The 12498-nt window shown below is 35.4% G+C and overlaps 2 protein-coding genes across 2 annotated transcripts; one reads left to right on the top strand and one right to left on the bottom strand.

Moving 5' to 3' along the window:
* Positions 1-525: 525 nt before the first annotated feature.
* On the bottom strand, positions 526-4926 carry LOC130711423 (uncharacterized). Its single transcript, XM_057561028.1, has 9 exons — positions 4770-4926; positions 4510-4663; positions 4395-4416; positions 3158-3214; positions 2982-3063; positions 1563-1658; positions 1296-1420; positions 1176-1194; positions 526-1093 (listed from the first exon to the last, which is right to left on the bottom strand). Exons 2-9 carry the CDS (start codon positions 4607-4609, stop codon positions 803-805), a joined length of 792 nt encoding a protein of 263 aa, XP_057417011.1. The 5' UTR covers positions 4610-4663; positions 4770-4926; the 3' UTR covers positions 526-802.
* Positions 4927-7084: 2158 nt separating this feature from the next.
* LOC130711862 (two-component response regulator-like APRR9) lies at positions 7085-9295 on the top strand. The gene is made up of 4 exons (XM_057561636.1): positions 7085-8012; positions 8382-8534; positions 8630-8758; positions 8874-9295. The coding sequence occupies exons 1-3, from the start codon at positions 7371-7373 to the stop codon at positions 8705-8707; spliced, it is 873 nt and encodes a 290-aa protein (XP_057417619.1). The 5' UTR covers positions 7085-7370; the 3' UTR covers positions 8708-8758; positions 8874-9295.
* Positions 9296-12498: the final 3203 nt, after the last annotated feature.

The following is a 12498-nucleotide window of genomic DNA, read 5'->3' as shown; positions in this document are numbered from 1 at the left end:
TTATGACTAGGAACTGTGTAATTAGAATATACATGTAAAATTTATACTTTTATGGTGAATGAATTGTAATAAGCAACACTGCAACATGCATGAAAAATAGAGAATAAAAACTAAAGAAAATTATAGAAGAGGTTTTTTTCAAGATTGACAGCAAGCCAACTAAGTTTTCAATTGGATTTGGGGTTTCATTAATTTTAATTATTAAAACCTAATTTGGCTCATATATGGAGACAAATAAACCGGCTCATTGAGCTCACCAATTTTGACACCCCAATTTTGAAGTTCACACTACACCTAGGATGAGCAAAAATGTTTTAACACATAAACATCAGTGGAAAAAACAAAAGATTACATCTGAGATTTGAAAAGACCTCCCTACTCACATTCCCAATACCATCAAACAAATTTTTGAAAGATTTTTCTCTGGATCAATCATATTTCATGCTTTACTAGGCTTCCCCATTAAATCACAAGTTTCGTAATATTTGGAACAGTACGTCACACCATATATTGCACACAACAAAGGAAACGGAAAGGAAAAACTACATATAAACACCATAGACCAATATACAAATAAAAGTCAGAAGTATCAGAATGGACAACACGATAAGAATTATAATCTCATGTCAGAAATCAAAAACTTGGGAGGCTAATGCAAATTAAGTAAATCATTCTATCTACGACATTTCACCACCCACGCATGACTGTTTGACATAGCTGCAATTGTACGAAGTTGAAGGAAACATATTACTGAAGCAATCAATTGGCGCAGTAGACCAACACAGAGCATATGCTAAATGAATCACCTAGAGTAGCCAGAAGGAGGATATCCTGGTGGAGGATAGGCAGCAGGGGGGTAACCAGTAGCAGGATAGCCCTGAGCAGGTGGTGGGGCGGGTGGATAACCGTAGGGCTGCCCGTATGGTGCTGGCTGTGGTGCGGGCTGTCCATATGGTGCTGGCTGTGGCGCATACCCAACTGAAGGAGGAACCGGCTGATCTATGCGTGACATCTGCTGAGCAGGGGGAACTGCCATTGCAGGTTGGGGTCCAAACATCCCATCACGCTTGTCCATTTCGACCTTGTGCTGAGTCTGAAAATAAAATTCGTTTAATATTTATCATTCAAACGACATAATGATTAACCTTATGTGAGTGATGATTAACAAAACTTACCTGCATGCATGCGCAGACCCTGCAAATAAAAGAAACAAAAATTCAGTACATCACTTTCCACTATATATTATATAATTTCTAATTGATGATGAAACTTGATAGAGAGGAAGGAGGCCTTACGTGCAGTACACAAAGTCAGCCAAACAAGATAGCAACTGAGAAGCCTGTTGAATTTCATCACTTCCCACAATTAAGGCAACAATTGAGAATATGCAAGCAATTTGTTGAAGGCAAAACATGAAACCCTACAAGAAAGAATTACATATAATTTAACAGAATATCATTAAATTAAATATTTGCATGTGTATCTGCCCGTAATGTGTGAGAGAAAGCTGTGTGTATGTGGAGAGAAAGGGAGAGTGAGAGAGGGAGAGAGAGAGAGAGTACAATAATGCAATTATCACATTGCGTAGTTTGGATGTTGAATTCATCTTGCAACATAAAGCGAGTTGAGGCCACTGAATTTCCAAAGCAGAGGAAAACCTGAAACAACAATGCATGATAATAATTAATGAAGTTAGCAATGCTATTTGAAATAACTAAACCAGCTCCAAAGGAATCCTGCATCATCTTTATTTAATGGCAAGTAACAATTTATAAAAGTAACAATTTATAAATAATAGCTCAAAATGCTCTTTTCTAACACCTGATATTTAAACAAAGCTGCCTTTTTAAACTCTGAATTCAGTTTATTTTCATCTTTTCAACAATGTAATAACTCAACAACCTACTCGGTGCATAAGTAAAAGGTTAAATATGAAGGAATTATGGCTTACGAAATGACGTCACAACTCACTTAGTACATCCACCATGGCACCACCTGAAAGGTATTACCATTCCTATGTCCTCTTTTGACCATGAAACAAAGACTTCATGTTATTAACAATGACATAAAACTGTTTAAGGACACCCATGGGTCCATATCCTCCATCTTGAATATATGGCATTTCTATATAAAACCTTCCTCAGAAATCCACATTTGAGTTGATCATAAGCTTACTCAAAATCCAGTTTCAAACTTTGAATTTCCCAATTTTATCTTGGTTAAATTGATCCACAGGTTCCTCCTATGCTGCTTCGGGATTTTCAATTGCATTTTTTATTTTTTTTAAGTTTTCAATAGAGTCCCTAGAGATCCAAAAATTCTTGTTCATGTCTTTGTTGTTAGAGCACCATTAGTCATGGTTTAGAAATTCTGAAAATGAAACAATAAAATGCAAGGGTCCCTATAATTTTCAAAAATAAATTACATATCCTTGAATTCATCCTACAGTTAGAAACTTATGACAGTTTAGTTGAAAATTCCTAGAAACTTAATCCTAAATCTTCAACTACCTCATTTGCCACTGGGGCAGCATCTAAAATCTTCCTAGTTCTTATTGTCACCACCAAACAACGAGAGATCAAAAGATTTCACTTTTATGACTAAACATTTTAGTGCATTCATTGCCCTTCGCTGTTAAGAATTAACCACCTTTATCATATTTCACATTCATCATTCCAAATACAACGGAAATATCAGCACTAACAGGCCTAATCTCAAATGTTAGACACAATTTACTAAACTGACCATAAAACCCTGCACATGTGTACTCTTCTCCATTAATTCCTACCCTGTCCATATTTTATGTCTTCAACAATTATTTCCTTGATAGCCCACAGTATAGAATTGGGCCAAAATCAAGGCAAAAGCATCACATCCCAAACCTGATTCATGGGGAGGGATGATCTACCACAAAAATACCCACAATAACATGTACCAATGTCAGGTATATCAAAAAAGGGAAGAAATGTTAATTTATATACCTCAGTGCAAAGGCAAAATTCAGGACATTTACTTTCTCCACACCTGCCGCTGCAGGGCATGTAACCAGCACAACATGTGTATCTAGAAGGAAAAGAAAGACAGATATATCACACAAACAAACCATGTAATTTAAGTCATGCTGTAAGTTTGGAAGAGCAGAAACAAAATCAATTACCTTGACATATCATTGTAAAGAGCTCGCTTGCGAAGCAAGTATGATGCACATGGAGCACTATAATGAGGCAACAGAATGTTAGATTACTACTCTGGAAAATACATTCCATAATGAAATTTAAGCCATGAATGAAGGTCAATAAAAATGTGATTGAACTGGAAGTGCAGATAGAAAATAACAATTCAAGAATTCCAGGAAATTGAATTGACAAGCAAAGAAATGAGGGATCAAATGCAGAGACAAATACAAGCTAGTCACAAAAAACTTTTTAAACAAAGTACAGACAAGAACTTGGAAGTCAAGACCAGCTCAAAAGCATATGTCATGCAGCACTCATACAACCTGGTCTCTAGTGTGGAGATGCACGCATAGAGACATGGTTTCTTGTAATGTTAATCACCACATGCATAAGATAAGGTATATGGTCAAATGTTAGTGCATACACAGAAGACCTACAAAGATCCCAATGAACTGAAAACTTTAGAAAAGAAGCCGAAATGATTTCATCGATTAAAGTATTCCCTCATCAACTTATTAAATGTGACATCAAACTGTGTTATAACCTTTTGAGCCAGAACAATGCTATGATAATTGAAATCTCATAGAAGCATTCCTGCTTTGAGGTTTTGCCTATAAGGAACAGTACTGATATGGTCCTACACTTATGAAATGATATAGACACAAAAAATCAGATTCCATCAACATCCAACACCTACCACTCAAGGAGTTGCAACTACAAGGGAAAAACACCCCCTGCACTCTCTCTCCCTCTCGGATAGTCACTGTATATTTACAAACAACCCGATTTTCTTGGTGTAAAATGATAGAACAAAATCACTAATAACCTAATGTAAACTTGTTAGTGTAATATCATTCAACCATCCTGAATAAGCAATGTTTGTCCCTGTCCTACAATATTCATGGTTTCATCTTTCCTTCCTCATATCTATGGACCGTAAAAACACATAAACAAGTCATAACACAAAACAATTTGAACAGAATCCGGAAATTGAATTCAGCAATATGTTAAGGTACATCATGAGTCAATGCAAGTCAACCTAAATCCACGATCTAAACCCTAGAAGCGATAAACAGCACGAAAAGAAATTAAAACCCTACATTCCCCTCACAATCAGGAAAATCACAGTAAAAAAACTATGATAAGATCTACAGAAGCAGAATAGATGAAATAGGCAAAAAATTAACAAGCAGAAATTTCCAGTCATAGATGACATACCACCACAACGCGAAGCAGCAATCTGCGCAGAATTGAGGTTGAGAGACGATGTGAGTCAGTACAAGTGAAGAATGTAGAAATCGAAATCAGAGAGAGTGAGAGTGTGGTTGCTTACATGGAGTGTCGACCTGAATGGTTCTCATGAGATCGGTGTGCCAGAGATTCCGGTAATTCTGGCGGAGTTGCATCTTCTCGAGGTGCTCCTGAGACGCCATAACTGCTCGCGTTTCTTCTTCTTCTTCTTCAGTGGATTACCAACAAGAAGAACCCTAGATCCGATAATTTCAGCAAATGGGATCAATCAAAATGAAAATTGAAAGAGAAAGAGAAAAAGAAAAAGCAGAAGAATTGAAATGTTGGTTGTAGTTTGAATACCGGAAATGGAAGGAAGGAAGGAACAAGAGAGGAAATGAATGAATGCGCGTCGAGTATTGAACAAGAACAAGGCGATATAGTACAACTGGCGCCGGCTTCTCGACTTATTGCTGGGCTTTTACAGCTGACCGCTGACCCTTAGAATAGAAGAAAAGAGAGGGCCACTTTATAATTCTTATTAATAATCGAAGGTTCTTTGGACTTTTATTAACCAATCACTGCTCTCAATGGCCTTTTTTTATTATATTTTTCCTATAAGGCCTGACAATTTTTTTTTATAAAACCTCTTTCTTAGAGCTTTTATAAAAAAAAAATTGTAATAAGAAGTTTAAATGTTTTACTAATAATCACTTAAACTTCTTATTTCTTTTCAATTTGATAGCTTGTTTTGAGTCTCTCAATCAATGAAGTGAGTCATGATATTGGCTTTGGAAGTCAGTGAATTGTTCAGTGTTCATGATCATAGAGATAAGTGTCGACTTCAATTTAGAGTTTTTACGTTCACTACAGGACAACAAATGCTAACTGTCACTTCAATATTGAGAGAAAAGATATCATGCAGTGTCAAACAGTAAAACAAGCTCACAAGAATGAATTAGTATGCCTTTAAACAGAAATTAAATACAATAATTTGTTTTCAAGAGAGCACAACTGTGACCTTATAGAGACATGCAAGTGGTTCTTAATTTTTGTGACCTTATAAACACTACTATGTATGGGGGACACGACCATGTGGACACCTTCAAAATTGAAAAAAAATAACTATTTAGGCTTTATGCCAGCAATGACACCAAAAATTTATTGTGCTAAAAATACACGCAAAAATAAGAATAAGCGCGTCCCCGTAGGATAGTTCAAGTGGTATGAGTTGGGGACATATGAATTGGGTAAGGAGAGTTCCAGGGATCGATTCCTGTCGGGTGCAATTTATCTTTCCGTTGTACAAAAAAAAAAAATAAGTGCACTTTATCTCTCAAGTAATATAAGATATGAAATTCCTAGTTATCAAACCAAATGGACCAAGTAAACAATCAATTATAGGGAGAAACTCAAAGTCTATGCAAAAAGTATTTGAGATTTGCTACAACAACTTAATAAGAGAAATGAAGTAGATGAGAGAGATGTTAAGATTGCTAAGTAATTGAATCATCTCCCTCTTAATATGTACTTATTATACGTAAGTGTCACTTGTACTTCTCATGTGCTAAAAGAGAAAGAGTTTCTTGCTAGAAAATTTGCGACACTATTACTGCTTCTACGAACAAACGAAAGCTCAATAAAATCAAAAGATAAAACAAGATCAAAATAGTCCTTAACAACAATTTCTAGATAAGAACTACCCACCGAGTAGGGATGACAATGGGTAGGGTCTGGATAGGGTACTATAGTACCCATCCTCATACCCGCGTTTTAAAAAATTATCCGTACCCGTCCCCATACCCGCGTGGGTAGCAACTTGAATGCCCGTCCCCATACCCTCTGGGTACTTATATGCCCGTACCCGTGCCCATTACCCGCAATTTAGCTAACCAAAATATATTTTTCACTATTTTTGTTAATAGAAAACAAAAAATACAACTAACTTTTTAAATGAAAAAAACTAATATAAATACAAAAGATTATCTACATAACAAATAAAATCATTCAACTAAGAATATATTTTTTTAGAACGAATAAGCAAGAAAGATATAACTTAATTTTTTATTTTGGATTTATAATATAGTCCTAAAGTTGTAGGTTATTAACTTACTAATTTTAAAAATAAGTGGGAGTAAATTAGCAATGATTATGAATACTTTAAATAGTCACCTATTTTTTAAAATAATTAAGTTTGAAAGCTATAGCTTAAGTTAATTTTTTCATATAATAATAATAATAATAATAATAATAATAATATGTGTGTGTGCAGGTATGGGGCGGGTTGGGTACTATAGTACCCATACCCGCACCAATACCCATTTCTTTTTGCGGGTAATTACTCATATCCAACCCCATACCCATTTAGCGGGTTTTTACCCTACTCATAGTGGGTATTTTTTACGGGTACCCTATGGGTTCAAGACCCATTGCCATCCCTACCACCGAGAGCGTTTTCTACAACTTAAACAACTGGAGAAGCAAGCACTCCTACTCCAAACGAAAACTCAAAGGTGAAGCGAACCAAATTTGTAAAATTAAAATGATTACACTTACTTTTTCCAATTTTTTAAAAAGGGCCCACCAGTCAACTATGGAGATTGGAGAATATAAAATTAAAGAAAAAGGACATAACTGCAAATTCACAAACATGATTTCTTATAAATTCCATGATGCATAAGCATTCAAGCTGGGAGAAACTGGTCTCTACTTCAACCAGAGGTGTTGGCAAGGTCATTAAAGAGTGTGACAGAAAGGTACAAGTTTCCATTTGTCTTGTTCTCCCAGGAGTCACTTCACTTTCCATATAATCACAGCCTCAAGTGCAGTTTCAACACAGACAAAATTAGCACCCTCATCACAAGCATAAACCAAATTAAATTTCTTATTTTCTTCTTGTAACAACAAATAGTCTCACCCTCAGCTTCAGAATCAGGGTTCAATTTTATCACGAATTTTGATTCCATGTCTTCTGATCTCTATGCTTTTGGCACTACTTTCCACACACATTCAAGCTCAGACCTGGTTTCTGCTGATGGGGATGTTGGAGACTTTCCATTTTTCCCTGACCCTTTCACTTGCTTCACAAGTTCTCCCACTGATGAAGCTCAAAAGAGCTCAATTTCAAACCCATTTGATGAAACTCTTGCTAATTCTCTTGACCCATTTTCCCCGTCTTTTTCCTCTTTCTCTCCCCCAAGTTCCCACTTAGGAAGCCTCAGCCTTTATGCCGCCAACCGTGTGCAGCAGCAGCAGCCTCTGTCCTCAAATGGCTCCAATTTAGCGACGGAATATGGATGCTTCTCAGCTTTTGATGAGTCTGAAGTGAAAAGTGAGGAATCCCAAATGGGTGTTGTTCATGATTATACCTGCAGTACTCAGAAATTCATTCCTCACAGTTACAGTGGTGCTGAGGATTTGTCTAAGTACATGCAAAGAAGCTTCAGCAGTAACTGTTTTGAAGGGAAGCCAAGCTTTCTGTTCCAAAATTCTCACCATGATGCTTCAGTGGATTCATCAAAATTTCAAAAGCATGAGATGAATTCTCCTGAACACAGTGTCTTCTCTGGACAGATGAGGAGGGTGTGCAGCACAGGGGATTTGCAGGTACAAATAATTAACACCCTCATTCATTTTATATTTTTATGTTTTCTCTTATTTAATTTCAATTTCTAAGTGAATGCTTAATTTTCTCTCTAAAATTGTAAGAGAGCATCTTAGAACAAAATACTTACGTTTCTAATTCGGTCAAATGTTAGTCAAATTAGTTTATGTACGAACCAACTTGACCGAGGTTTTATTTTATCGGACAATAAAGACTAATTTGACGGACATTTGACACGGTTAGGCTGTGATAGTATTTTCTTCCTAATTTGCCCGACGCTTACGCACTTAGCTTTTAGAAACGAAATTGAGCATTCACCACTATGTTTTTTTGTTTGTTCTGCTTGCAAGTTGATTTTTTATATTGAACAGAACATGAAAGGAAATCACATGTCTCCATCGGAAGGGCCTGTGTTGGAGGAATCAAACTTCAAAGTAGGGCGTTACAGTGCTGAAGAAAGGAAAGAAAGAATTTCTAAATACAGAGCCAAGAGAAACCAGAGGAACTTCAACAAGACCATTAAGGTAATAATAACACTGTTTCCTAATTTTTTAAATCACATTATTATAATTAAGATTGTCTGAATTAATATATGTGTTTGATTCTGTGGTACCTGCAGTATGCATGCCGAAAGACACTAGCCGACAATCGACCACGCATACGTGGCAGGTTTGCACGCAACGATGAGACCTGCTAGATAACCAAGGCTCCGTGTGTAACTAGAGATGAAGATGAAGCTGATTTCTGGGTAATAAATCTTAATTTTATTGCTTAATCAAATGTTAACACATGAATTAATGAATTTAATTAGGGGTGCATTGTTGATTACTAGTTAGTTTACGGTGTTGTTCACTTTCATGTAGATTGAAGAATTGCGGCTGCATGAAGAGCAAGATCATGATGTAACAGTGGCAGCACAACAGTATATGAAAAGTTATGGAGCTACTCAGTTTCAATGTTATGGTTATTGAGGAAGAAGAATCTTTTTTTTTTCTTCTTTTTTATGGAAGAGCTAGCTAGCTTGATCAAGGAAAAGTCTTTTGCAAGCCACAGACTAATGTAGTGCTGCAGTTTGCAGATAGTTAATTTTATTTTTTAACATGTTTTTTTTCTTTAAATAAAGACAATATATATCAATAAGAGTACCACTATGTAGATTCTTTGATGCCCCTAAGGTCAAACATGAAATTGGGTTGTTGGAGGTGGCTAGGATAATTTAGTTATAGTTGCTAACTATTTATCTTTTTTAGTACTTATTCCATATTATGATTATCATGATTCGTCTTGTTTAGTGTGTGTATATTTCATATTCCACAATCATGAATAATAATAATAATAATAATAATAATAATAATAATAATAATAATAATAATAATAAGTAACACATTTGGAGAAAAAGAAATTCTTAAATAGAATATAAACGAAAAAAATTCATACACTCAATATCTTAAGTTTTTTTTTTTCCTTTCTGAAAGTGATCTATTTTATCTCATTATTACTTGTGACCATACCCTCCTCAAAATCCTAGCAAAGACGGAAAAATCCTTAGAGGATCCTCCCTCTTTTAGACAGGCCCCTTCTTTTCGATGATAAGTTTTTCTCTTCACAATATATGCGAGTTTTCTACCATATTATGTGCTTTTGCTACCTAAATAAATGACTTTTTATCCTTTTAGAGAGTTTTTTTCTCTTTTCTTTCCTCCACCACTGTCCCATGACCACAATGGAGTCTTCTGCCTCTGCCCTACCACCACTGCCACCTCTGTTGCCGTCTCAACCGCTCCCATCATCGTCGGGAAATTATAACAAGAATGTTAATACCGTTGGCATTATTCTTCTGAAGGTGTTTTTATTCCGTCGTGTGTATGATTTGTATACCAATGATGTAGGTTTCACTTCATTTGTTACTGCTGAAACTACTAATTGTGACTCCGTTGACAAGGCCAACTGAGTTGTAAAAATCAAAAGGTAGGTTAAAATGGAAAAACTATTTCCACTTGGAGGACAACATGATGTAAGTGTTGTTGGATAACTCTCTGAGTTTTAATCACTACACTTTTGACCCCAAAAAATTCATTTTGATGCGAGTCTATGCGCGTTGGATTGTTCTGCTGTTACATGAAGATGTCATTGAAGTTTACTTGTCCTAAGATGGCTTAGGCCAAATCATGATTCAGTTTCACATTTTTCCTAAACTAAAAATAATTTGCATTATACTAAAAGCCAGATAAATCTGCTACATATTTATCATATTGAGAGTTGAGACTGTTCTCATTCAATTTACAGAGACATATTTTAATTCAGAAAAAACAAAAAAACAACCAGAAATACTTTTACAGAAAAACAACAAGAGAAATTGAAAGATTGACCATTTAATTTACCAATTCTGTGAAATTCACTACAAGTTCCGACCATGTGAGGTCTAGTTGTAGCTCCAGAGCTTTATATGTCTCAGCCTCTTTAATTGATAGCCAACGGTCACCAAACCAAAGATTATTCAATTTTTCTGAGTGTAGCAGAATACTAGCTATTTTTATAGGCACCTACCACCACAATGTAATTTAATCACCAACTTGATTTAGTTACCTGACAAAAATTTCATGACTCATGTTTCTTGTCCCATTACTTTAATTACTGCATATTTATTTGCATTACTACTTTTCCAGAATGGTATATGTGGAATAGAACAATTATAATTGGCTGTTTGCTTGTGTAATTTAAATATATATCAACTGTTGAGAGGACAAAGAATCAAACTTGCCATCCAACTCTTCAATTTTGACCACTAAACACATATGAAGCAACAAGGAATAGTAAATAAAGTTTCACCCCAAGTTTTGGGTGGACAAAGAAACAAAATTAGAGGCATCAATGTAAAAAGGAAAGTTATGAATCTTTTCTAATTGCTGTGAGGTGATCAAATATAGTATTGTTTTGTTAATTCAATTGATCAATGTTTCAGTGGACCTCTATCTTCCAATTAAACATCAGTCATATAAATTTCAAGGGTTAAATAGTTGTCTAATATATAGTTTATGTTTTCACACTTTAGTGGTGTCAAATCTTTACTCAAAATGATGGCTTAGCAGAACAAAGTCCCTCAGGTTATGCATAATTGCACCTGCCGTCTCTTTCTTTAAGCAAGCACAATTCTAATATAAAATTTCCTTCCTTACATAGGAAGTCAAAATGAGAACAACGCTAGGAGTAGACTACTTATGATTAATTGCAACTTTCAAACACAACTCTTCACTTAATTAATAATCTAACTATTCCATTGAAAGTGAAGTGTTATTTTTCCTTTTTATTTCTCCAAATTTAAGCCAACAATGAATGGAAATTGTAATGTCTGAGTCTTAGTACCTGAGACCGGTCACTTAAATCCATGCATTAAGCTAAATACTTAGTATTTGGAGATCAGTGTAACCGTAGAGCCTCAAAGCTCCAAACACGGTCATCCAAACCCGGCATGCTGGATGAACTTCATAGACCTAAACAAAATCGGCTAGAAGACAGAAACTACTAGGCAAAAGAATGGATCGAAGCATACCTTGCATAAATGGTTGCCGCCTTAATAATATCATAAATGGCCATCACCTTAATACCAAGATTAAAACATTCATAATCACGACCCATAACGATAGACATTAGGGGGAAATTAAAAAATTATTAGAGCATCTCCAATGCAGCTCCCCTAACAGATCAGACATCTTGTCTCAGGTACGAATTTTGGACCTAGGCTGAGCACTTCCAACACTTGGCCAAATTACTAGAATTTGATGAGAGAGAGAGAGAGAGAGAAAAAAAATTAATAGGCCAGGCAAAGGTAAACCTTTCCTTGTTCTTTCCCCCCTTTCTCTAAGGTAGATTAGTTGATCAACTGAAGTTTATTTAATTATGGAATTGAAAATAACAAAGGTGTCAATATGCCTTTTAATTATTTCTTGTTTTGAATTTCAAAAGCATAACTGAGCTGCATACTTTTGTTCTTCAGGGCATAAAGACACAGATTGATTGCCAACTAAAAAAATGCCAAATTATTATGCTGCAATAATGCAATTTATATGCCATATACTATCAAAGGTTGGCATCAAGTGGGTGACATGTGTTAAGCTGCCATTTTGGCAGCAATACTCACTAATCACAAACACAGACACAAATATATATGTGAAAAATGGAAGGAAGCTCCAATGTGTAATGGATGCTGTCACAGTATCCCTTTATTGAAAAGTAGAAAAGAAGAACCTTGCGAAGACAGAACAACACAGTCACTGCTTTGATAGATTCTCTTCTTTAAGATAGGTATTCATTTATATCATTATATGATAATGCCAGAAAAAAGTGATGCTTCTGAATATAAAGCTTGCATATTTCTTTTCAAAACTATCCATTGCCAGAACCCAACCTTCATCAAGCTTTGCAACTTTCTTAGAGCATTTTTCATCAAATGATCATCAGTTCATCATATCCTTTTGAGGAAAAGAAGTG

The sequence above is a fragment of the Lotus japonicus genome, chromosome 4, assembly GCF_012489685.1.
Source record: "Lotus japonicus ecotype B-129 chromosome 4, LjGifu_v1.2".
Taxonomy (NCBI): Eukaryota; Viridiplantae; Streptophyta; class Magnoliopsida; order Fabales; family Fabaceae; genus Lotus; species Lotus japonicus.
The sequence above is the reverse complement of the archived record's forward strand: the minus strand, read 5'-3'. Positions and strand labels throughout refer to the sequence as shown.

What these genes read in the sequence shown, in the direction of transcription:
- LOC130711423 (XM_057561028.1), bottom strand. Translation starts at nt 4,609, where the DNA reads ATGGCGTCTCAGGAGCACCTCGAGAAGATGCAACTCCGCCAGAATTAC. An exon ending in CATTCAGGTCGACACTCCAT is followed by an intron (nt 4,417 to 4,509) that starts GTAAGCAACCAC and finishes AATTCTGCGCAG; the next exon opens with ATTGCTGCTTCGCGTTGTGG. An exon ending in TGCTGCTTCGCGTTGTGGTG is followed by an intron (nt 3,215 to 4,394) that starts GTATGTCATCTA and finishes GCCTCATTATAG; the next exon opens with TGCTCCATGTGCATCATACT.
- LOC130711862 (XM_057561636.1), top strand. Translation starts at nt 7,371, where the DNA reads ATGTCTTCTGATCTCTATGCTTTTGGCACTACTTTCCACACACATTCA. An exon ending in GCAGCACAGGGGATTTGCAG is followed by an intron (nt 8,013 to 8,381) that starts GTACAAATAATT and finishes TATATTGAACAG; the next exon opens with AACATGAAAGGAAATCACAT. An exon ending in ACTTCAACAAGACCATTAAG is followed by an intron (nt 8,535 to 8,629) that starts GTAATAATAACA and finishes TGGTACCTGCAG; the next exon opens with TATGCATGCCGAAAGACACT.